At 34.7% G+C, this 26,677-nt stretch overlaps 1 protein-coding gene across 1 annotated transcript in view; it reads left to right on the forward strand.

The window, feature by feature from the left end:
• Positions 1-3,873: 3,873 nt before the first annotated feature.
• LOC107040436 (twitchin) overlaps positions 3,874-26,677 on the forward strand; it is a 92,826-nt gene continuing 70,022 nt past the window's right edge. The window contains exons 1-12 of the mRNA XM_015260525.2: positions 3,874-4,006; positions 4,077-4,261; positions 7,235-7,738; positions 9,929-9,950; positions 13,147-13,309; positions 14,779-14,920; positions 18,966-19,101; positions 19,193-19,396; positions 21,177-21,478; positions 21,861-22,084; positions 22,635-23,040; positions 25,697-26,126. Of these exons, the coding sequence (XP_015116011.1) occupies positions 7,426-7,738; positions 9,929-9,950; positions 13,147-13,309; positions 14,779-14,920; positions 18,966-19,101; positions 19,193-19,396; positions 21,177-21,478; positions 21,861-22,084; positions 22,635-23,040; positions 25,697-26,126 (2,342 nt within the window). The 5' untranslated portion in view covers positions 3,874-4,006; positions 4,077-4,261; positions 7,235-7,425. The remainder of the gene's footprint in view (positions 4,007-4,076; positions 4,262-7,234; positions 7,739-9,928; positions 9,951-13,146; positions 13,310-14,778; positions 14,921-18,965; positions 19,102-19,192; positions 19,397-21,176; positions 21,479-21,860; positions 22,085-22,634; positions 23,041-25,696; positions 26,127-26,677) is intronic.

Genomic DNA, 26,677 nt, shown 5'->3' on the forward strand with positions numbered 1-26,677 from the left:
TCCAGAATCATTTTACGCCCGTGAAATAAGTGAGATAGCTGATCCCGAGAGGTGATCTTAACCCATGTGACTTTAAAAAACTGAATAACACTGGTCCATCCATCGACGACAGCTGCATGAGAATGGCGATTCGTGGCATATACCTAGGGCCTTCAGGTCGCTATACATTCTAATACGTAAAGATAGATTCAGCAGTGAGGGGCGATAGTTTATATTTAGATAAGTGCGCTGGGCTTGCCAGAACCGCTACCAAACTGACTACTACAATCTATATGTTGTATACGTGAACTCTGTCTTACTCTCATTAGCCGGATACCTTTTTTCTCATCATCCACTCATACATCTATTTTCTTTTATTCCGATGTGTTTCATCCTTGTTGCACATTAGCTTGAATATCCCCCTCGAGTTTGTAGAACAATTTCACCAGGTATGAATTATATGACAGGGGCTGCGCCAAGTTGGAAATTAAATTATTTATAAATTTTCTTGTTCTGGAGCAGTTTGGTGTCACCTGATGGCCTTGACTCCTTTTTCTACTGGGGATAATACATCATATGCATGGGCCTTGGAAAACCTTGGCAATTTTGCCATGTTACTGCATAAGTAACGTGTGGATGACCCATTTAAGTTGTGAACATTCCCATGCGAAATATCTACGAGAGATTCTGTTTGTTTTTGCTTGAAAAATCTACTCTGATGATTTTACTCCATTGCTTTAATTATTTCATCATAATTATTTATAAATTCGTTTTAAGCTCTCTGTCAATTGAACATAAAATAGATCAACAAAATGTATCTATTCGATCTACTCGAAAATCCATTAGTTTTTGCACATGATAACAACTTAGTGTTTATCACTGTTTCGACCAGCAATAATAAATAATAATTTTTGCAAAAAAAAGGATGCCCAATATCTCGAATAGAAAATGGGAACTCGAACATGGCGGATATCTCGAACGAATGGAGAAAGTAAGGCCATTTTCATTAGTACAATCGTCTTGCATCGAATTTTCATGAAGCCCGCCTAACAAACAAAAGAAAATTGAACACCATTCTATGAAACATGAATAAGCGAATCATAATTGTCCAAATCATTAAGGTCAGAGGAAAATCGAATAATTCTACTTTCTTAATATTGCGTTTACTAAGGTTTTCTTCGAACAAAGTTGATTATAATTAATAGCGAGAATTATGAGATTATCTCACGTTTTTGACGTTAAGCACGGAGAGAAATTTCGATGAAAAATTCTAGTGCTACCACTGGAAAAGTGGCGCAAAGTACAGGCCAGGAAAAAATTCCAGTGCTGGCACTGGAAATTTTATTGATATACCTGTGAAAATTTCATCTAAGTACGCGAAAAATTCCCATTCCACCCAATAAAGTTTCCAGTACCAGCACTGTAATTTTTCCCTGGCCGTCACTTTGCGCCCCTTTTCCAGTGCTAGCACTAGAATTTTTCTTCGAAATTTCTCTCCGTGAGGATAGGAGAATCTGAATGCAATATAGTGAAAACGATGATCGATTTTTTCATTTTGAGCAAATAATATTAATATCCAAAGACAAAATTTCTGATATAAACAAAAAGAAGCTGTCCCTCAATATTCCAAATAATGTTTTAATTTTTAATTTTCACGGAATTAAATTGATGAGATGAACAACAGATTAATTGAATTACCGTGTGAACTAACTAAATATTTATAACAGTGTGGGTACGCACTTTTACTGGAGTATCAACAAACAGTGAATTCCAGAAATTCACACTCTAAAGTGTGTTCTAGAAGGATTTGAATTGTAATTATGATTAAAATGTTATTCAGTGAGCATACACGGAGAGAAATTTTCTAGAAAAATTCTAGTACGAGTACTGGAAAAAATCACAATCCACTGTCTGTGAAAAATTCTAGTGCTGTTAAGGTAAAATTTCTTGGTATTTCTGATCAAATTTTTGGGGACTTCTGTGAAATTTTCACAGAAATACTGGGAAAAATTCACGTTTTCCCCAATAAAATTTCTAGTCTCGGCACTGGAATTTTTTCCTGGCCGTCACTTTGCGCCTCTTTTTCCGTACTAGTACTAGAATTTTTCTAAAAAATTTCGCTCCCTGTAGGAATTATAACATGAGCACATTATTTATAGTGTGCTGTTAGAAAAAAAATTAAATTTCATGGACATTTCACTCCTAATTTTCAGGATAATGACACTGAATACGATTTAAGAGAAATAAAATCATGAAATTTCAGGTTTCACTGAAAATTCAGTAAAATTCAAGATTTTTAAGCAGCATAAAGGCGAGAATTCCTTAATTTATTTGAATTTCCAATCTAATATGAATATTCAGTGCCAAATTCCATTAAATTTTCAGTGAAATCTGAAATTTTATGATTTTTCCCCCCTAAATCGCATTTAGTTTCACTGTCCTGAAAATTCAAGAATATATTTACCGGAATTTTTTGGTTGTCAAATCATTTTCAGGAAAAATGGGACTGAAATTGACAGTTCTCTTTGATTTTTCCAAGAAATTCTGAATTTTCAATGATGAAATTCCTTGAAATTTCAGTGGTAATTAAATTGGATAAAAATTTTCAAAAAGTGTACCGGAAATTTCAGACAACATTTTTTAACAGTCTAATAGGAAAATGTACAATACGATGAGTGAATTAAAATGAAAGTGATAAAAAAAGGACAATTGAATTTCAACATAGTTATAATTACAATTATAGTTGATGATATGTGATGACGAAAATGGATTTCTAGAAAAGTCTTGAAGTAAGAAATGATTTGATGAGGAAAGGATACAATAGTTCACATTACACATGGTCACATGTCATTTTCGGCTGAATGTCGAATTACTCAGAGGGACGCGTGGGTGAATTTGACATGCATCATTGGATTAGCACGAGCAGCTACCGTCGTATATGGCAGAGTTTATTTTTCGCTTTTTGTTTAGAGTCTTATGAGACAGAACTTTATTTTAAAACTTGGTTGACGAACGGGTCAACGTCATCAAATCCCGAATGACAACATTTGGGATTACTCATCGACACCGGTTTTCGTACCCCCAATGGTATGTGCTCTCTTGCCAAAATTATCGGCATATCTTTCGAGTGATGGACTTCACTTGTCTTTCCTCTATGATAATTTGGGGATGATGATGGATATTAGGGGGAAGTTGCCGATGCAAGGATTGCGTCTCGCAGGATGATTTTTATGATTTTAGTGTGGCTATTAATCCTGTTGAAAGTATTTAATCTTTTAATAAAACAAATTGTAGAGTAATTACGTACGAATGTCAATTTTATTAACACTCATACATTTATTATTTTACTCGTTTATTATTTTATCGATGTATGAATCTAAATTTTATTCTTTGCACGCACAAAAAATTGCGAATGCGATGGAAAATTCTAGTAGATTTCAATTGAAATTCTATTGAGTTTTGTTATCAAATATTTTATAAGATAAGAATCTTCCAGCGAATTTTCTCGGTTTCTCTTTGAATTTTTTTGTATGTATGAATAAAATAAATTTTTATATTTATATGAATACATCATAATGACAATAATAATAATAATAATAATACCACTGTATTATTATCTTGATTTTTTTAAATTCTCATTCCGAGGTTAAATATCAAACATTTACACAAACTAAAAAGCTAAAGAATAAAAAGAAAACGGAAAAAAAATGTTTTTCTCCATAATTTATCGTTCAACGAGGGATGATCTAGCATTGGCGTGTGAAAATTGAACCTGAAGTGAGAGTGGGAGTCTCAAAATGGTTGAGCGGTGGGGTGCCGAGGTATGATGATGAGCGCCTCAAGTAGCAGATTAAAATTTAGTTTTGGTTAGTTCGCGCGCAGGGCCACGGGCGATTGGGACTGCCAACGCAGTAGAACGACAGACAGACGCGAGACAACGAAACAAAATAAATAGAAAAGAAAAGTTGTAACGTTGAGTAGTTTTTATTTTCGTGAGGGGGAAAGTGCTCTTTCGGGCACTAAAGTGGTGAGGATTAAGTGATCAATTTTTTTTTTCAATAAACGAATTTCAACGAACTTCATCGAAATTTTTCAAGCAATTCTGCTGGATTCATTATCACTCGTCGCTGGTCACTTTTCAAAGCTAAGCGGATTGTCAACGTTTTCGGGTGAGAGAGAAGGAGAGAGCTCTCTTACCTACGACGACTATTTGCTGAGCTTCGTATAAGGCTGTGCGCGGACGAACGAACGCCCAGAGTTTAACGCAACTCTATATCGTCAAGTAAGTTTTTGCGAGAAATAAAAATTTTTTTTAAAAATGTTCGGGGAAAAAGGAGAACGTGAAATGACGGGGGAATTTATGTACCGTGTGGGACGAGTGCTAGGCGATAAGCCGAAAATATATTCAATAACGAATCTTTAATACCAAACAAGTTCTGTGAATTTTACCCGACGAATCAGTGCATTTCGCCAAAGTAACACGTGCGGGAGTGAATTAATTTACCTAATTACGTAACGAAGCTTTCGGGGGATGATTTAATTATCAGTGATAGTTTTTGATGAGTTATATCATCTTCATGACGGAGTGAAACTGAAAAAATCGTGAGCTTTCACCTTATCACTGCGACAATTCATTGATAGAGGACAATCAATAATAGGGATTTAGAGATTTAGTAGAATGATTGTTGAATCCTCCGATGACTGATGAATGAAATTTTTTTTATAAAAAACCAAAGTTATTCGGTGAACAACTCGTGTCTCCCTATTCGTAGCCGTCTATCTAGGTATCTAGGCTCGGTGTCCGTATTATTTTTAGAGAAACGTAACGTGAGGAGGAGCAGAGGTGCCGAACCCAAGAGCATTTCGTTGGTATCCTCTAGTATCCGTCACGTATGACTGAATAATTCTCGCATACAGCACAATATCCCCATGAACGAGAACAATTGTGTTGAGTAATTCGTTTACACTCGTTTCTGTCGACCGATTGACTCTGAAAACGGAGCGAATTTCGATGGAAATCGGGAGGCTTAGGCGTGGGTGGCTCACGGTAATATTCACCGTCCACCCCCTTCCACATTACACTACAACTCAGCTGTTAAAAATATCCGCATACCGAGAGTTCCGTCCGACGAAATCGTCAATTTTTGTGTTTCAGAAAGTAGAAATAAAATAATACAGTAGTGAAGCGGTAAAACGAATTAAATCAATTTCCACTATTGACCAATGAATATCTCGAAATTTAGAGGAGATAGCTAAATTTTTACCAGAAACTTTTTTTGTAGCCCTCATTTCGCTCCATAAAAAAGGTTTTTACGAAAATTTCGTCGTCTCCCTTAGATTTGGAAATATTGCTCGAAAACTCAGCTAAGGGCTACGTTGAACCGTTTTACGGCTTCGCTACTGAATATTCGAGAGAAAAACCGAATAATAGATGATCAACAGGTCTGACCGACGCGGCTGTTTCCACTTGAGAATGGAACATGAGGGATATCCGCACGAATACAGTCAGACTCGTTGAATCATTCCCCCTGAATTAGACGAGATGAGGTGAAATGGACCGTTTTCAGCCAGCGATAACTCAAGAACGGCAGAGTAAAATTCCCCAATGTTTTTTTCATTTCCAAGGTATTTTTTCAAGCCTGAAAATGAGACCTGACTCATCCAAATTGGATCGTCTGGTCGCGAGATATTGACGATTGAAGACTATCCGCTCTACTCCCTATAAAATGAATCATAAGAATTGTTACCGAATTGTTACATCGAGTCATGCAATTTGATTTCGTTATCCAATGTCCTGAATAGTTCATGTACAGGTGCATTAAACACAATCACTTGTATCGCATTGCATGACCCTGAGATGACTTTTCTGGGGTAATCGCGAAAATAGACCGTAACGCGAACGATAAACTGTGTCGAAGATCTGGGTTTTACTTACATTATTTTGTGACCAACAAATATTACAGTATTTTTGTATCCACGTGTATTTTTATCTGGAATAAAAACATATCAGGTTAATATTCGATTATTATAATTAATCTGATGAATTGATGTATCATGGGATGATGCAAATTTTATGAGTGACTTCAATAAATTCATGATGAGTTAAAAATGTTACGATAAAATTTATAAGTTTCGCCAAATGTACAGAAATAACTGACGGTTTGAGTTATAAGAATGTGAGCGACAGTTACGAGAGGGGCAGCGATCTCAAAGTGTGTCTTGTACGAATACTTTTGCCAACTTTTATACATTGAACACATTGTGTCATGCGAATTATCCACTCGCATTTTTATTTATTTTCAAATTCAGTTATTTCAATTTTTGCGAAATTTCGTTGCCTAAAGAAATCATAAGACGTGAATATAAATAATATTGAATACTCCATATTTATTTTTCATAAATAATGGGACGTCAAAGAGCTCCAGATATTTGTGAGGATTAAAAATGAAATCGAATTTTATTTCCATTCGCAAAAAATTGGTGAGAAGAACTCTTAAACGTTCGGAAATTCATCTCTCGGTCTCTGAGAATTTTTGACCTCTCGTTCATAGTATCAATGCAGTGGAGATGACTTGTAATGCCAGACGTAATAACTGTTCTGTTAGATAACTGAGCTGTCTATTTCGAGCTAAGCATCGTATTAATAATAGGAACTAACATTTACGTCACAGTGTCGGCATCTCTTATGATTAATTATCAAATTTGCAATTTCAATGGGTCATTCTATATGGTGAGAAATTGTAGATTGAGAATATCGGTAGCAACGTGAATAGAACAATTCCTCTGTTCAAAGGGTGAATTATTAAGAAAACACGAACCCGTAAAACGGTTTAAGTAGGATTTGCCCTTAGCTGAGTTTTCGAAGAATATCTCCGAATTTAAGGGAGATAGCAAAATTGTCGTAATAACCTTTTTTATAAGGCGAATTGATAGCTACAAAAAAGGTTATGACAAAAATTTTGCTACCTCTCATAGATTTTGGGATAGTCTTTGAAAACTGGCCAATAGACAAAATCGACGTGAACCTTTTTACCACTTCGCTACTAAAATTAATTTCAACTGAAAGGTTTTTTAATCTGCATGACATTTTTTTATTGTTTGATATGGGAATTTGGTGGAAAATATTGGACAAGTGTAATATGACAAGTATTTTAAAAAAGTGCATTGATAATATTTTTCATTGAATCGTCACATCTCAAAAAATAAGGAAATTTAAACGATCCCTGATTAATTTCTTCTACTGTCTGCATTTCAGGAGAGACTGCTGTGTCATACGATAAATAGACAATAGTGAGCGCTGATAGCGCTCAATCTGAATGTCACCGCGAAGATTGAACCACTGAAGGCGGACAGACAGGTGGATTGAAAATTTATCCCCCCAATAGTGCGTAACAAACATTAATTGGGGCATCATAAAAGAGTTTAGAGGAGGGCACCCCGTTGAAAATGGGGGTCGCCGATGATTTCGCACCGAGCTTCACTCAGAAGCCTCAACTGAGGCAGGAGGACGATGGAAATCGTTTGATATTCGAATGTCAACTTGTTAGTTCCCCAAAGCCAGAGATAACATGGTCAAGGGGTGAAACACAACTCAGTGAGGATGACAGAACAAATTTCAAGATACAGAGCATTGGGGCTAATAAATTCCTCGTTGTACTTGAGCTCGATGATGTCATTGAGACTGATGCTGGATTGTACAAGGTCAAGGCCAAGAACACCATGGGCGAGGTGGCGGCGTCTATCAACCTGAACTTCAGTCGTAAGTCTAATTAAGTAAATAGAGAAAAAATAAGTTTTGATTCAAATCAGTACTTAATTCTTAGCTGAGTGTTTGAGGAATATCGCCCAATCTAATGGAAATAACGAAATTTTTGTACTAACATTTATTGTAGGGCAAATTGACAGCTACAAACAAGATTTTAACAAAAATTTTGATATCTACCTTAGATTCCGAGATATTCACTGAAAACTGACCAATAGTCACAATCGACTTGGATTATTTTATCGCTTTGCTACTGAAATTTCAATGGTGGAAATTACTGATGATTAGCGTTATTGGGGTTAGTGTCTAGTATCATCAGAAAGTGTTGAGAGATTTTTAAAAATCAGTGACATTTCACTGAAAATCAAAACTATTTTTTTTATGAATCATATTCTTTCACATTCTCAATCACTTTTGGATTAGTTAAAACGTATTTCGGTGTTTATCAACCTGAACTTTAGTCTCAAGTTGAATTCAATGAGCGCAGAAAAAATAGTTTTGATTTTCAGGGAAATGTCACCGATTTTCAGGCACCCATCCTTAATTTCAATGAATCTTTGGATATTCGCCATTGTGAAATTCAATAAGTGCGAAATTCTGAAATTCAGCGGTTTTGTCACCAATTTTCGGTGACATTATCACTAATTTCAAGTGACATAGTCACTTATTTTCACGGACATGTTCACTAATTTAAGAGAAATGTCACTGATTTTCCAGGATCCATTTTTAATTTTTAGAAATGTAGCACCAAATTTCGATTATAAAAATTACTGATAATTATTGTCTAGTATCGCCAAAAATTGGAGATAGATTCTTAAAAATAAGTGACATTTCCCTGAAAATCAAAACTATTTTTTCTCTGTGAATCATATTCTCTCTCATTTTCAATCACTTTTAGATCGCTTGAAACGTATTCAGGCGTGTGGCTCGTGTGGACTATTTATTTATTTTCAAATTTCTTATGAATTCTGGCATTCGGAATTGTAAACTGATGCGTTTGGTTCGCGTTTTCAGCATAAAAATACATTTCCAGGGAAATGTAGGATAAAACAGTCGTGTCAAATTAATAAATAAGAATAGCAACGAAAAGAATTCTAGAACGTTAAAAAACTAAATAAAAACTTACCGAACTCGATAGAAAATTCTATTGGATTTCTATTGAACTTTTATTGAAAATTTCATTAGTTTTTCGCCGATTCTATCGACAATTCCGCCGTTTTACGGCAATAGAAACTATTCCACAGAAAAATCAGTAGAATTTTATCTTTCTATAAAACTTTTCATGAATTACATGCATTTTCAATTTTTTTCACTTTATTTTTCTTCTCTCCTTATTAAAAGAATAAGCGAAACAACATATAAACTTTAATCCAAAAGATTTCTGTAGGAAAAATTTCAATAGAAATAATTGTAAAGAAAAATCGTATTTTACTGATTTTTTCTACAAAATATTTTTACTGAGCAGTTCTATTGAAAAAAATGCGTAGATGAGCTACGGAATTTTTCAATAGAATCAATCAGAACTAATAGAAAATTCAATAGACATCCAATAGAATTTTCTATCGAATGCACTGAGTTTTTCTATAAAGATTTTTTAATTTAATCGAAACATCTAGCGAATTCGATAGACAATTCTATTGGATTTGTATAGAATTTTCTATAGAATTTTATTAGGTCTCGGCCCATCCTATTGAAATGTTCAATAGAAAATGTTCTCTTCAAATAGTCAATAGAATTCAAGTTTTCTATACAACTTATTCTATTGATATATTTTCTATAGAATTTCCTCGGCTTAAATTTTTTAAGTATTTTTCATTCTATTTCTGTTTTCTTTTTATCAAGAAAATCAGACAAAAAAATTTGGAAAATTTGAGCCGAGGAAATTCTATAGAAAATATCTGAAGAGAATAAGTTGTATAGAAAAATTAAATTCTATTGACTTTTTCTATAGAATATTTCCTATTGAAAATTTATATAGAATCGGCTAAAAACTAACAGAAAGTTCAATAGAAATCCAATAGAATTTTCTAGCGAATTCGCTAAGTTTTTTTTATAAAAATTTGTTGTACGTGATCTATTGGCTATTATTTATATAATAACCAATAATGATAAATAGACCTGAAAAATAAGAGAACAAATCCGCAAATTAGCGATTATGGGTTGAGTAATAGTCATTGTGTTTTACAGCCATGGACGAGCCTAGAGAAAAGTAAGTCAATGAAAGAATCGTTTCGTCGAAAATTTGAAGGACTTTTGAATTGTTTAAAATTGGTATCTGCCTTGGCTGATTGAAACCACTGGTTTCGATTATATTCTTTGAGTAATATTTATTTGATTTGAAAACTCTTCGCACTGATCAGTTGCTTCCGTCTCTCTGCAAAATTAATCACAAATATATCAGCATTCTTGATAAACTGATTATTTATTCTTGTCTCTACGCTTGCACTTCTCTATGCTGCCTCTTCATAACTATTTTTCATTTAGTTTCTGCTTTATTTTCAATTTTCATTTTTTTCTCTTTGGTTTTAGCTGCTCAGCCAAAACTGAGGAAACGGTGAGTGCTTTGATGTTTTCTCTTGGAGAATGTTTTTCTTATTTAACGAATGGGTTTTCAATATTGTGAGGTTTGTATTATGATCAATTTAATTGGAAGAGTTTTGACTAATATGTTAAAAGAGCTTAATGTTTTGAGGAATTAAGGATATCCAAGTATCTTTTACAGTTTGGTACAGCCTACACTATAGACTCAACCATTTTCAATCATTAAATTTGTCAATTAAATTGCGTGAGAACAATTTGAACAGAAATCGTGAATATTTAGCGTCATTCAAATTTGATCATTTGATCATTTTGCGCAGAATTATTATTTTTAGATATTCATTGTTTATAAATGAATAATTGAAATTGTCTAAACTTTCGGAAATCTTATTTATTTGGGCATGAAATCGATTTTTGGTGAAATTCTGAATATGAATAAATTTGTTATGCCGAACAAATAATTGTGGTAGAAAATCGACTGTTTATATATTATTTGCAGAAAAAGCTCGTACTTTTCAAAAATTGTAATGTCTTAATTATTCATTATCGTTCTTCAAAAGTAAATTTTCTAATTTTTTGTCAGATTAAAAAAATTTTTTCTACCGGTTCAATATCGAGATTCAATTTCAGACCTGCAAAGTTCAAATAATAAAGTCATTGTAAAATGTCCGGAAACTTAGGGTAAAATAGGTCTGAAATGAAAACTCTCATGCTTGATTACATATCTCTTAAAAGATATCCAATTATCCTTCAAAGTTTGGTACAAACCACACTATAGATTCAGCCATTTTCAATCATCAATTTTGTCAATTAAATTGCGTGAGAAAAATTTGAAAAAACATGAATTTTTTTCACCAAAATATTTTGCGCAGAATTATTATTTTTTTAAACATTCGTTGCTTATAAATAAATAATTGAAGATGTTTAAACTTTCGGAAACCTTATTTTTTAAGACATGAGATCGATTTCTGGTAAAATTCTGAATATGAATAAATTTGTTAAGGGGGGACTCCGGTGAAATTTGAAAGTCTTCGCTGGATCTAGGGACTTATTGGGCGACTTTAGTTATATGGTGAAATATGTTAAAAAGTGGGAAAAATCTCCGACTCAATCGGTGTTGCCTCGTATTTCCACGGAAAACGTTGTTTTTCATGTTTCTACCTTTAAAACGTCCCTCGTTCCCCAATTTTTATCCGATATGATTTTTTTTTTTAAATGTTCGTGTGACTCCAAAGAACAAAGTTAAGCTTCTGTTTTACGATCCATTATATAGATCATGAAAAAATCGAAAAAAAAAGAAAAAAAAACAAAATAGAGAAAAAAAGGGTTTTGCCTTTTGATTGTCTTTGCATTATGCCTGAAAAGTCTTTATTTTTAATAGTTGACGATCAGAAGGAAAACCCCGTTTTTTCTTTTTTTTTCCATTTTTTTATGATCTGTATAATGGATCGTAAAACGGAAGGTTAACTTTGTTCTTTGAAGTCTCACGAACATTTTGAAAAAAAAAATCAAATCGGATCAAAATTGGGCAACGAGGAACGTTTTAAAGGTAGAAATACGAAACGACGTTTTCCGTGGAAGTACGGGGCAAAACCAATTGAGTCCGGGATTTTTCCCACTTTTTAACATATTTCATCATATAACTGAAGTCGCTCAATAAGTCCTCAGATTCACCGAAGACTTTCAAATTTCACCGGGGTCTCTCCTTAAGATTCCGGACAAATAATTTTTATGGTGGGAAATTGATTGTGTATAAATTATTTATAGAAAATCGTCTGGCAAAAGTAAACTTTACAATACGTTAGCGATCAATGGTCAGCTGCGCCATCACTAGCACACACTTCCAAGTGAACTTTATTTTTTTTTTCTAGAGTTCTAAAACATTTTCTAATGGTTCAGTATCGATATTTAAAATCAGACCTGCAAAGTTTAAATAATAAAATCATTGTAAAATGTCCGAAAACTTAGGGTTAAATGGGGCTCAAATGAAAGCTCTGATGTTCGACTACAGCAATAGAAAAGTATTTCACTGGAGATAGCCAAAGTACTTAGATATCTTTAAATATCACTTTTGGAAAATGTACCTCAGAACATCACGTTTTTAAAAATTATTATGATAGCTTCTGAAAATTTATCAGGCTCCACTCGGCTTCAGAATACTATGTTTAATTGTTGAAAAGAAAAATCCATTTGACTCTTCAGAACCTACACTGAGAGAAAAACGAACAATTTCCCGAACAAGTCTAGTTTGGACCAAAAAAATCACAATAATAATCATAATAATCACGCTGTGATGAAATGGTATATTTCGTAACAAGTGCAAAAAAGTTTTTTTTGGCGAGTGGGAGGTTTATATCACGAGCCGAAGGCGAGTGATATAATCCCACAAGCTAAAAAACATTTTTTCACGAGTTACGAACAATATTTTTCATCACAATGTGGCGGAAATCGGACTTTTAGGCACGCGGAGCGTGCCCCCCCCCCTCAGAAATATACTATTACATGGATAATTTACGTTACAATCCGTAAAATTTCCAGTATGCAGAAATGAAATTAATTTTTCGCGTAAAAATTCGCGAAAGCAATTTCAATAGTCGATTTGCAAGTACTTTAAATAAATTCCATTCATAAATAGCTCAGAATTGTTGATTTTCATTCACCTACTCTTAAGTAAATGCCCCCATCTGCTGCTTCTCCAGTAAAAATAGGTTAGATAGACAAGTTCCCTCCAAATTTAGAAAGCTCGTCTGTACGATGCGTGCATTGAAATCGAGCGTTCAAGCCTCGACAATATTCGAATGATTTGCACCGCGGAATTTCGCGAATGAATGTTAACAATAATCAATTGATACGGCTGGTTATTGCAGACAAATCGATGGTATTGCGCCAACATTCGCGAAAAAACCTGCCATTAGACAAGAGGACGATGGCAAGAGATTGGTCTTCGAATGCCGCATCACTGCCGATCCGACACCCAAAGTCTCGTGGTTTCATGACGGAAATCTTGTCAAGAATTCGCCGAGGCACAAGGTGAGTGAATATTGCGTCATAAATTTAAGATACTTCGTGCGAAAAAGATAAATAATGACATTCATCTGGAATTCATATAGAATGTATATAATCACAATTGAATTATCTATGAATTTTCCTAGAATTTTCTCAGGTTTCCTTTTCAAGTTATTAACGATTGAAGTCGCTTCTTTCATATGGGCTCTTATGAAGATTTTTCTGTTTAGCATGAAACTATATTATCAGCTCAGATGTTAACGCAGTTTTGTGCTAAACAGAAAAATCTCCATAAAAGCCCATGTATAAGAAGCGACTTTAATCGTTAATAACTTGAAAAAGAAATCTGAAAAAATGCCAGGAAAATTCATGGATAATTCAATTGTGATTATAAACATTCTATATGAATTTCAGATGAATGTCAGTATTTACCTTTTTCGCACGAAACATCTTAATAGAAAAAGGTAGAGAATTGGACAGGAATTTCTGTCGCACTTGTATTGAATTTCTATTTAAAATTGTCTTAGTTTACGGACGATTCTATTAATGATTTCCGCAGCTTTACTGCGCGCTTTTTTAGGGTAAATTTTGAATGGAAAATATTTTATTGAAAATTTCTTAGAATTGGAAAATTCTCTACGGGAATTACTCGACATGAATTTGCTACGTTTTTTCAACTATATTTTTTCCCCCTTTCATTAAAAAAATCGGACAAAAACGTGGAAAATTGAGCCGAAGAATTTTAGATAAACTGCGACTTATTTTAATAAAATCGACCATAAACTAATTGAAAGGTCAACAGAAATGTAATAGAGTTTTCCAGTAATATTCGTATTATAAAAAATTTCCAATAAAAACTATTTCATAGAAAAATTGGTAAAATTTCTAAAAAACTTTTTGACGTGGGTACTTTTTGTAGTGGTCTATGTTTTCATTATGGGGGGGCATTTAGGGAAAAAATCCTTATTGTTCTTTATCGGCAGTGGCACCATCTATCGAAATTCTAGAATTTTCTAAAAAATTCGAGAAAATTGCCCAGTTTTTGTAGAAATAAATTACAATTTTGAGGGATCCTTAGCGCTGATCGGCAATGTACCGACAATTGGTTATTATTGTACGAAAAAGATCAAATTTGTGGGTCACAAATTTTGGATGTGAAGACCATAGACGTATCCACGTAAAATTATGGCTGTATCAAGGATACAGTCGCCCGCAGATTTTTATACAACTTTTTCTATTGAGATATGTCCTATAAGAATTCCTTGCCTAGAATTTCCCACGTTTTTTCCACTCTATTTTTCATCTACTTATAAAAAGAATCAAACAAAATACTTGGAAAGTTTTGAGACAATATAAAGTTCAATAGAAGTCCAAAACCTATAGAAAGTTCAATAGAAGTCCAAAACAATTCCCCAGCGAATTCGCTACGTTTTTCTGTAAAATTATTTCTACGGGAAATAAAACATAAATTATTGAAGATATGATTTTTTCAGCTGGCCATTGATAAAGATGGCCACTCGTACTTTGCCAGTCTCGAGATTAAAAATGTGACCGTTGAGGATGCTGGAAAATACAAGGTCAATGCAACGAACGAGCTCGGCGAATCCAACGCAACAATTTCCCTGAATTTCGATAGTAAGTTCACAAAAAAAAATCCTCACACACCTGACGAAAGCTCATACTGCCATCCTAACTCGGGATGTATATCGATCTATCATTATTCTTCATTTCTCTACCACTGTTATGATTTTTTCAATATTTTTTTTTGTTTCGTTTCAACTCTCGATTGATATGATTTCCCTCAATCTTTAATTCATCTTTCTTTTTTATTTCATATTTTGTTCTATTTCGCTATTATTTCACTGTCAATCAGTTAAACTTTCTGTTTCTCTATGCATTATTTATTTATCATAATCATCCTTGAACTATCGCTGGTGATTCTTGAAGGGGCGTATCGATCGTTCACTGGAATTTCAATTAACTTGACATTCAGAGAGGAAACGACAAAATAGTGAGAGAAGCAGATATCGAATTGTACGATATACAGCCCGGCTTGATTGACACTGACGTGGAATATCACGTCGTCAGACAGAATAAGTAGAGCGCGATTATCATTCATCAACTAAAATAACGAAAATACTCATCATCCGCTGCTTTATATGACATCTATTAATTTTAATAGTTTTTACCTCAGAGCAAAACAAAACCAAAAACAATATTTGGCCTGGCGCTGATGCTTCACTAGGTTGCTGCTTAGATTTTTTTCATATGCACGGAGAGACCAGTTGGAAGAAAATTATCCACAAAATCTCGGAAAATTTTATTACACAAAAGGTAATCGTGGAAAAAATGTTTTTCAATGAAAAATACTTTTTGGGGAGGATATCTGACGATTCGTTTAGTAAAGTAATGATATCTGGGTTGAAAAAATTACGGTTCCCAGTACAGTAAAATTTCCCACACCTGTACATTTTTTTTCATCGTCCGTGCGTCAAGTGAAATTTTACGCACGCTCCGCGTGCCCAGAATCTCGTTTTTTGACTAATCGTGATGAAAAATAGGGTTCGATAATCGTGGGAAAACTGGTCTCTGACCCCCGAGAGGGTAAACCCTTTTATGGGTTAAAAATAGTGTTTTTGTGATACCTACCTCAAAAGTGCACTTTTCGAAACGGTTCAGTGTATGTAAAGGGATTGTTTTCCGCATGGCGTGCGTCAAGTTCAAGTTCGGCGTGCGTAAAGTGAATTTCGAGTACGTAAAGCGAAACTTTACGTGATATTGTGGTAGAAAAACAACCACATTACCTCTACTACCGTTCCGAACAGTGAACTCGGCGGGTACCTCAAAAAATAGGATGTGTTACACGTGCGCGTGAAAAAGTGGAACTTTACGCACTAGTAACACAATTAGTATATTGTGTTACTAGTGCGTAGAGTGCCACTTTTTCTCACGCACATCCTATTTTTAGGAATACCTGCCGAGTACACTGTTCGAAACGGTAGTGGGGGTAAATTGGTTGTTTTTGTGCACCAGTGTGTATATTTCAAAAGCGAAGCTTTACGCACACGAAATCACTTTACGCATGGTCATGAACTTTCCGCACAGTGTACGGAAAACCACCGATTTACGCACATTAAATCGTTTCGAAAAGTGCACTATTCAGGCAGGTCTCACAAAAATAGTATATTGTGTTATTAGTGCGTAAAGATCCACCTTTTCGCACGCACGTGTAACACATCCTATTTATTATAATACCTGCCCAGTTCACTGTTCGAAACGGTAGTGGGGGAAACGGGGTTGTTTTTGTGCACGAGTGCCTACACTGTTAAAAAATCTCATGAGAGTGACATTCAATCGGATTTAGGAAAAAAATGGTTATGAAATTTCAAGTTTTAAGTAGAATTCACGGAAATTGATTGGTTTTCAATGGGAGTGAGGTGGAAATATCACAATTTGATTGAATTTTCAGTGGAACATGGCAAACAAGATGACATGAATTTTCAATTTTTTCCTGAATTTTCCTGATTTTTCCGAATTTTCACAGAATAATTAAACTGGAAAACCAAGTATTTTATTGATTTCCAGATCATTTCAACAGAAAAGCAATGGCATATTTGATTTTTCAATGACAAGATTTCCTGAAATTTCAGTGGAACTTGAACACGATAAAAATTTCCGGAGTTTGGTACGGGAAATTCAGATGAAAATTTTCAACAGTGTAAAGTGAAATTTGAGTACGTAAAGCACAGTTTACGCACGAGAATTCACGTACTCGTGCAGAATAACTGCTTTGTGAACACTAAACCGTTTTGGAAAGCGCACGTTTCAGGAAGGTATCACAAAAACACTTTTACGCACTCGTATCGAAATATGCTATTTTTTGGCAACGATGCGAACGATATAGGAACAGACGAAGGTGAAAATGTACTGTATAGTATTTGGAAAAAAAATCTTTTCTCCGTTACAGAAAAATTTCTAGACACTGAGTAATCATTCAAAATCGATTACGTTATTTTTTATGCAATTCCTGATAAATTTCACAATTCATCTAGCATTGTATGCGATATAGAATACGAAACATCTAGAACTGAATTTTTCTCCACGGTTACTTGATTTATTTAGTAAGCGTTACTATACGAAAGGTAATCATGGAGCGAAATGATTTTCAATAAAATATTATATTTTAATACGAGTGCGTAATAGTATATTTCGATACAAGTGCGACGGGGTGGTAACGAGTGTGAAGTTGGCGGCCCGAAGCGAAGCCGAGGGCTGCCAATCACACGAGTTAAAACACCCCGTCGCACGTATATCCGAACTATATTTTTTGTTAGTGATGTTACGTTCACCGAGTGCCGAACTGTGTCATTTTTCGTTTACCAGTAAACGAAAAGTCTTTTGGTGTCACGGGACCTGAAAAACCCCAATTTCGCGGCACGCAGCGGGTCCCTCGACACGAAATAGTATATTTCGTAACGAGTGCAAAAAAGTGTTTTTTGGCGAGTGGGAGGTTTATATCACAAGCCGAAGGCGAGTGATATAATCCCACGAACTAAAAAACATTTTTTCACGAGTTACGAACAATATTTTTCATCACAACGTGGCGGAAATTGGACTTTTAGGCACGCGGAGCGTGCCGAAAAGTTCACTTTTCGTCACAGCGTGATGAAAAATAATATACACACCTCGCCATGGAAAACATATCACCCTCCCCTACGTGCTTTCCATCCTCGCCTTCGGTTCGGAAGGCAATCTTGCACGTGGGGGACGGTGATCTGTTTTCCAAGACTCGGGCATGTAATGTACTATTTCGTTTACAAGTTTCGACTTTTCGGTTACTAGTAAACGAAAAGGCACTTTTCGACACGGGCTGAACGTAGCAGCAGTGACAAAAAAGTGTTTTCATCGCGCTGTGCTAAAAAGTAACTTTTTAGGCACGCTTCGTGTGCCTAAAACGTCCCTTTTCCACACATTGTGATAAAAAATATCTGTTTTCCAAGGTTCGGGCATGTAATGTACTATTTTACACTCACGGGAGGTGTGTACCGCTCGCCGAAGACGAGTGCTGCCCTCTCAAGGGTCAGAGGACACTTTTCCCTCGTGTGTCAAATCCTATTTTTCATGCGGAGCTTGCGTAAAATTTCACTTTACCCACAAGTGATGAAAAAAAATGGAATTTCGGCTAAATTTTACAATTGTACGACAAATTACTCCGATGTTTACTACTTATTTTGCAAACGGAGAAAGATTCGCCATTTGTCTGGTATTTTTTCTCTTTTTTCACTTGCAACGGAATTTTGCCCCACAATTACTTGATTTGTTTGCTTATTTTCCCTCAACTATTTTTCTCCGTGTGGTTTATCTGTTATTGTTACACGTGTTTGTCGTGTGGGAGTCCTAAAGCGATATTAAATACCTCATTACTGATTTTGTCTCAAAACTCAAAGGACAATTATTGAGGTAACGTGAATTGTTTTTACTCCACCCGTGAATAAAATCCCTCTGAAATAAATGTTCAATGAAATGAAGTCGATTCGCGATATCTTGTATGTTCATCGATGAATAAACTAAGACAAAGGGATCTGAGCAGCTGAGCAGCATGTACCTTCGATCGATACGTCACTCAGGAGTGACATGTATTAAAATATGAATGAATGACGAATTTGTGCGAAAAACCTAGGCGACGAAGCGCCCGTACCCGATGACGGCATCAAACCGACATTCACCGAACGACCCGTCATTAGACAGTCCGATGATGGCAACACTATAACATTTGAGTGTCGATTAGTCGGAGATCCAAAACCTAGTGTTAAGTGGTAAGAAAATCGGGGAGAATCAATTATCATTTTTTTGTAGTTTTTTTTTAACTCATCGTGTGAATAAACGGAAAACAATGAACAAAATCAGGTATCATGGAACCAACGAACTGAAGGAGAGTGGAAGGTTCAAGATATCCCTCGAGATTGACCAGAAACTGTACTATCTCGCTAGACTACAGATTAGCAATGTCGCTAAGGCTGATGGGGGTGAATACAGAGCTGTTGCTAAGAACAAAAATGGACAGGGGACTGCGACGATTAATCTCAACTTTGAAGGCGGAGACAAACCGAAGTATGATGATAAACGACGTTGATGCACTCGATGAAATTTTAACTCGGATTTTATTTACACGTAGGAAGGAATTTCAGAGAAAAACCCTGCGAATTCGATAGGAAATTCTATTGGATTGCTATTGAAATTTCTTAAGTTTAGTTTTTGGCTGATTTTATTAAAATTCAGCAGCTCATCTTGCATTTTTTTTTGGATTAGAAATTTTCAATGGAGAAAATTCTATAGAGAAAATCAGTAGAATTGGATTTTTCTATGTAAATTATTTTATTGAGATATTTTCTATAGAAATCCCTCGGCTCAAATTTATGTTTTTTCTTTTGTTTTTATTCGTTTTTCGTTTGATTTTCTATATGAAACGGGATAAAATAGAATGGAAACACTCGGGAAATTAATGTCGAGGGGAAAAAATTTCATTGAAAAATTTCGCAACTCATCTGCGCTTCAGTTTCTGAACAGTAATGTTCAATGGAGAATATTCTATAGAAAAAATCAGTCCAATTAGATTTTTCTATATAACTTATTCTATTGAGATATTTTCTATAGAAATCCTTCGGCTCAAATTTTATCAACTTTTCATTAGATTTTATTTGCAACGAAAAGAGAAAAAAAATTGAGTGAAAAAAAATTGAAAATTCGTGTTCAGGAATTCCTATAAAAAATGTCTCAATAAAAAAAGTTTTATCGAAATATGGAATTCTACTGATTTCCCTATTAAACAGTTTCTATTAGACATTTTCTCTTTAAAAAATGCGTAATAAAGCCTGAAGTTCAATCGAATATTCTATCCAATTCATTAGGTTTTTCTGTGAATTTTTCTCATGCGTGTCCCTAAAACGAAGCGTCTTTGATCTCCAATATCTCGAAACAGCCCGGTTCAATTCAAGCGAGTCAAGTCTTATTTCAAAGGCTGAGAAAATACCTCGAGAATGAAAAAACATCGCAAAATTCCACTCCACCGTTTTCGAGTTATTGACGATTAAAGCGGGTTTCGTTCTATCCACAAGTTGAAATTTCGTCGGAAATCCAAAATCCGGAACTAAAGCAGAATTGAAAATTCCCCAATTGAGAACACCGCTCCAGTTCTCAATTGCTGAATTTTCTCTCTGTTAAGGGGATACGTCGGTGGAATTTAAAAGACTTCACTGCGCCCTGGGACCTATTGAACAGTTTGTGCTATATGACGGAATATGGGAACAACTACGGAAAATCGCGGACCCCATCCATTTTGCCCCGTGTAACCACGAAAAACTATATCTTTTCCTGTTTTTACCTTCAAAATGCTCCTTGCGCCGTAGTTTTCATACGATTTCAACTTTTTTTTAAATGTTTGTTATACTCCAAAGAAAAAAGTTAAGCATCCGTTTTACTTTAATCGCAATAGATCATGAATAAATGAATTTTGAATTTCATAAATTTTACTCCATTCTAGGGACGCGAAAAATTTATGAAATTCAAAATTTATTTATTCATGATCTATTGCGAAAAAAGGAAAACGGATGCTTAACTTTATTCTTTGGAGTGTAACAAACATTAAAAAAAGCTAAAATCGTATGAAAAATACGGCGCAAGGAGCATTTTGAAGGTAAAAACAAGAAAAAATGAAGTTTTTCGTGGTAATACAGGGCAAATTCGATCGGGTCGGCGATTGTTCCTACTATTCCCATATTTCGTCATATATCGCACTGTTCAATGGGTCTCAAGGCCCAGTGAAGACTTAAATTTCACCGACGTAGCCCCGTAAAAAACAAAAACAAAACCAAAAATTCAACGATCCGCGCAGAATTCCCGACGGCAAGGCTCCACGTTTCCCAAAAAAGCCAACAATCCGTCAAGAGGGTGATTTACTCATAATGGAGTGTATTCTCGAGGCCCACCCAGTCCCCGATATAACCTGGTACCAAGGGACATCACCAATCAACGGTAGTTCACGGATAAAGATGTCGAGGAAAGCAACTGGCAAGGACACATATTTACTCACCCTTGAAATCACAAATCCTACAAAGGCAGACGGTGGAAACTACCGTTGCAATGCGTTTAACAATTACGGAGAGAGTAATGCAAACATCTCACTCAATTTCCAAGGCAAGTCGTTACAATTTTTTTTTTCGTGCACGGAAATCGATATTTTTTGCGATACACCTTGATTCCACAAAATATTCCATTTCACAAAAAACCGGATTGAGTGCACGAAATTAGAAGAGGAATGTTCAAATGAAAATGGTTGAGTTCGAATATGGGATGTTTTTTTAAATAGTATATTCTGGGTAAGTTTGTCCGATCTAACATACCTCTTTGTCTCGTCTCTTTTGGCTTCGGTAACTTTAATAACTTTAATCACATGAATAATTCCATAATATTAATCCTCATCATTAACTCGGAATCTTCGAAGTATCTCCAATATTTTTACGCTGGATATTAATGATTAACAACACTCGACAATTGCCTAATTGAGAACATTTCCAAGATGCAGAAGACGCGGCTGGTTTCGCTCCGACATTCATCGAGAAGCCGCGCATCATTCCGAACGAGAGTGGTACACTTATCACCATGAAGTGCAAGTGCAAAGCCAAACCCAAGCCTGAAGTGACATGGTTCCGTGGTACGAATGTCGTCAAGGAAACCGCAAAGATAACGATTAGCGAAAAGTCGTTGGAAGAAGATGTCTATGAATTGACTATGGAGATAAAAGTGAGATTTTATAATTTTTTGGGTGAAGAAATTTGAAAACTTTCAGTGAGAAATTCTCGTGAATTTCAATTACAACACGTGGGAAGACATTTAATGGAAAATCCCAGCGCTTTTACAAAGAAATTCTATTGAATTTCTATAGAATTCATCAATTCATTTTTATAGAATTTCAACAGACTTCTACTAAATTCCTAATAGGGATAATAATTCTACTAGAACTCCAACAGAATTCTCATAAAATTCCAATAGAAATTCAACAGAATTCCTTAAAAAAAGCGCTAGGTTTTTCTCATTCAAATTTTCCAACACGTGAACTCCATAAAAATTGGAATTGTTATTTGCACCGATTCCTATGGAATATGCCCGAAAATTTATATAGAAAACTCAAGAGAATAATTTATATGAAAAGATTAAAATCCATTCAATTTTTTAAAACAATACCCACCGGTACCAAAAAAAAAGAATTTCAATAGAATTTCTCCGAGAAAACATTAGATTTTTCAATGAAAGTATTCAATACATGTGGCACTTTATTTCCCCCAAATTTTAGGAACCCTCTGGTCCAGATGGTGGTACATACAGATGTCACGTGGAGAACGAATTCGGCCAAAGTAACGCAAATCTCAATCTCAACATCGAGGCGGAACCTGAACAGGAAGGGGATGGTCCCACATTCGTGGAAAAGCCGAGAATTCAGTCGTCAGACGGTGGAAAAGTCGTCATCATGGACTGCAAGGTCAGTGCCAATCCCAAGCCAGATATTGTCTGGACTCATGCTGGAAAGATTATCAAGGAATCATCGAAAATTTCGATGACCGTGGTTGAAGAGAAAGAGGGTATCTATTACATCAAACTGATACTTAACGATCCCGGCGCTGAGGATTCTGGACTTTACAAGTGTAATATCAAGAACAACCTGGGTGAACTCAATGCCAATCTCACTCTGAATGTTGAAAGTAAGTTCTTCTCGAAATTTAATTAATAGTATATTACGCACGAGTTTCGTATACTATTTTATGTCATAGGGCTCGCTTCGCTCGGTAGAATCGCGTGATTCTGGGCACCTATGACATAAATGATAATTCAGCATTATATCCCGCACGAAAAAAATTAATAGAAAAACTTCTATTATATTATAGAAAAACTTTTCTATTAGTTAATTCTTCTATAATTGAATTTATAGAAAACCTTTTCTATTAGTTTTTCGCCGATTCTATTGAAATGTTCAATAGAAAATATTCTATAGAAAAAGTCAATAGAATGCGACTTTTCTATACAACTTATTCTATTGAGATATTTTCTATAGAATTTCCTGTTTTTTTGTTTGATTTTCTTGATGAAAAGAAAAACAATAGAATGAAAAAACTTGGAAAATTTGAGGCGAGGAAATTCTGTAGACAATTAATTTTCTCAATTCTGATTTTGACCAATCAGAGTGCATTATTCGAGGTCACGTAACGCGTTTCACACTGATAATTTCCCTGGCTGCAGGGAAATTATCAGACTGATAATTTCCCTGTAACCTGTCAATTGTTTTCTACGAATTTTACAGATATTCCTCACATTTTGGTGAAATGTGTCCCGTAACCTCGAACACTGCACCCTGATCGGCCAAAATCAGAATTGACGAAATTGTCCTCCGAATACCCCTCGACCTTCAAAATTCATCGGGTATTTCCCTCAATTTTTCCTGCATATCAACGATCGGAATCAGTTTTGCAGTAAAATCCCTGCGCGCTCGGGATTTTAATCTCAAAAACTGATCCCTCTGGTTGCTATGCAACAAAACATTCGGGAAATATACGATAATTTTGAAGGTCTTGGGGTATTATAGCTGAAAATATCTCAATAGAATAAGTTGTGTAGATGAATTGAATTCTATTGACTTTTTCTATAGAATATTTTCAATTGAACATTTCAATAGAATCGGCCAAAAACTAATAGTTAGTTCAATAGAAATCCGATAGAATTGGCTAGCACATTCGCTAGGTTGTTCTATTAAATTTTTTCGTGCGTTTTTCCAAGCCTCAAATTGAGACTTTTGAAGATTTGAATTTAAGACTTTAATAGACTCAAGTTGATACTTTTGGATGCCTTAAGTTAAGAATTTCGGAACCCAACTTGAAATTTTTCTTTAAGGATATCCAAGTATCTTCTACAATTTAGTACAGACTACATTATAGATTCGACCATTTTCAATTATCAACTTTGTAAATTGAATTACGTGAGAAAATTAAAAAAAAATCATACATATTCTGCGTCAATAAAATGACATATATCCGTTAAAAAAAAAATTGAAATTACTTAAACTTTCTGAAACCTTATTTTGTTTTGGCATGACATGAATTTCTGGTAAAATTGTGAATATGATTAAATTTTTTAGGATTCCGAACAAATGATGTTTATGGTGGAAAATTTATTGTTTATAAATTAGTTATAGAAAATACTCGTAATCTTTTACAATACGTTTTTTAAATTATTTCTTCAATGTTCCTCCAAAAGTAAACTTTCTGATTTTTTGTCAAATTTTTAAAATGTTTTCTAACGGTTTAATATCGAGATTTAAATTCAGACCTGCATGATTTAAATAATAAAATCATTGTAAAATGTCCGGAAACTTAGGGTAAAATTCGGCTCAGATGAAAGCTCTGATGTTCGATTACAAAAGTAGAAAAGTAGATACATGGATATCCCTAACAGGAGTGCTGAAAATTTCACCTTCATACTTTTGAAAGTAACGACTAAGAATGCAAAATGACGGTAATTTTTTTCATGCGTCAAGTCAGTTGTAAATTTACCATTAACCCATACCTTGTGATCAAACTGACCGGTCAACTTATTCAATCGACAGTAATTTTTTCTCGTCATTTTTGTCCTCGTTTTTTTTTCATTTTCTTCATGAATTTTTTCAGAAATTCTCATAAAATTATGAATAACATCGAAACACAAAAAGAAAATTTAGTAAATATTACCTTAGTACGGAATTGCAAAAAAATGAGAAAAATTTCGTAGAACTTTTTTTCTATTTATAATTATTATAGAATCTATAAAAATCAATTCTAGAAAAACAGTCATATATAAAGTGTTTCATTAAATGAATGATTTTCGTAAAGCTTCTCATTTAAGAACTAATTAAAGAACTTGGGAATCATAATGGTTTTTTAAGCACATTGAACAGTCGTTAGCTGAGTTAGAGACATGGGCAAAAAAGTGGGTCCTCGTCATCGATTTCAGTATTTTCAGGATCTTCGATCTCATCGCTTTCAAAATCATCATCTTCTGTTCCTTCACCCTCATAATCCTCCAAAATATAAACTGTGACTATCGATGTGAAGGGACGGTCAAGATTTTTTTTGTCATTTTTGTGTCAGGAAATTCTGTCACTCTTTTCTGACCAGAAATGGTTAGTAATTGGCCTTGGGTCAGTGGCGGGTAGTTTACGAATAAAATTACGGTAAATTGACCGTAATTATTAATTGAACGTAAAAGTCCGTTACATCCCTAGTCTCAACTTGAGAATTCGAAGTCTCAATTTGAGTTCATGAGTCTCAAAATAAAGCTTTTTTTTTAAGTGCACATATTTTCTTTCAACATTCTTTTTAATCCTCCCAGTTATTCCGGTGATCAAGGAGAAGCCCAAGGTCGTCAAGATAATAAAGAAGAAGACAGTGATTGTAGAATGCACAGTTCTATCGAAATTCGCTCCTGACTGCACGTGGTTCAAGGAAGCACAAGCAGTTCAAGTCGATGAGAGGCACAAACTTCATGTCGAGAAGATCAAGGAGGGCGAGTTCGCTGTTAAACTTGAAATCGAGCAAGTTTCAACGGCCGACAAGGGTAAATACAAACTTGTGGCGAGAAACGAGAAGGGTGAAGCTACCTCACAAGTCGTCGAGGTTGCTGAACTACCGGAGGAAGTTGAGAAACCGAAGATCGGGTCTGGATTGAGAACTGTGACTGTTGAGCACGGAGAGACTGTTGAGTTGAGTGCTTGTCTCACGAAGCAGGATAAGAAGAACAAGTGTACTGTGGAGTGGTACAAGTACGTAGATTTTCTCATGAATTATTACATAATAATAATCGCATCAAATTTTCATTTTCCAATTCTTAATTTTCGTCATTTATTCTATTTATTCTTTCGAAAGACAAGGACTGAAATCGAATTTATGGGTATTTTCATTATTCGAAAAAATATATCAATTTTAAAACTTTCCGGAGATATTGAAACCATTAAATTTTTTATTTCTTCCCACCGACGTTATCTTGTATTTTTTCATTGTTTCTCGTTAAAATGAGGTCATAAAACTTGAAAATATTCATATCCACATTCCCATATTTGAAGGAAAAACAATAATTCCAAGACAAATTCGTTCATTTTCTAGCCGACTATTCCTTTTTAAAAATTTTCAGTCTCCAATTCGTGATTTTTACTATTCAATGCCGTTCATTACATTCATCATTCTATCAAAAGACAAGGATAGAAATCGAATGATGGGTATTCTTTCATTATTCGAAGAGATATTTGATGGGTTGCCACAGTTGCCAAATATATATATATATATATATATATATATATATATATATATATATATA

This window comes from Diachasma alloeum, unplaced genomic scaffold, assembly GCF_001412515.2.
Source record: "Diachasma alloeum isolate Michigan unplaced genomic scaffold, Dall2.0 Dall_scaffold_00335, whole genome shotgun sequence".
Taxonomy (NCBI): domain Eukaryota; kingdom Metazoa; phylum Arthropoda; class Insecta; order Hymenoptera; family Braconidae; genus Diachasma; species Diachasma alloeum.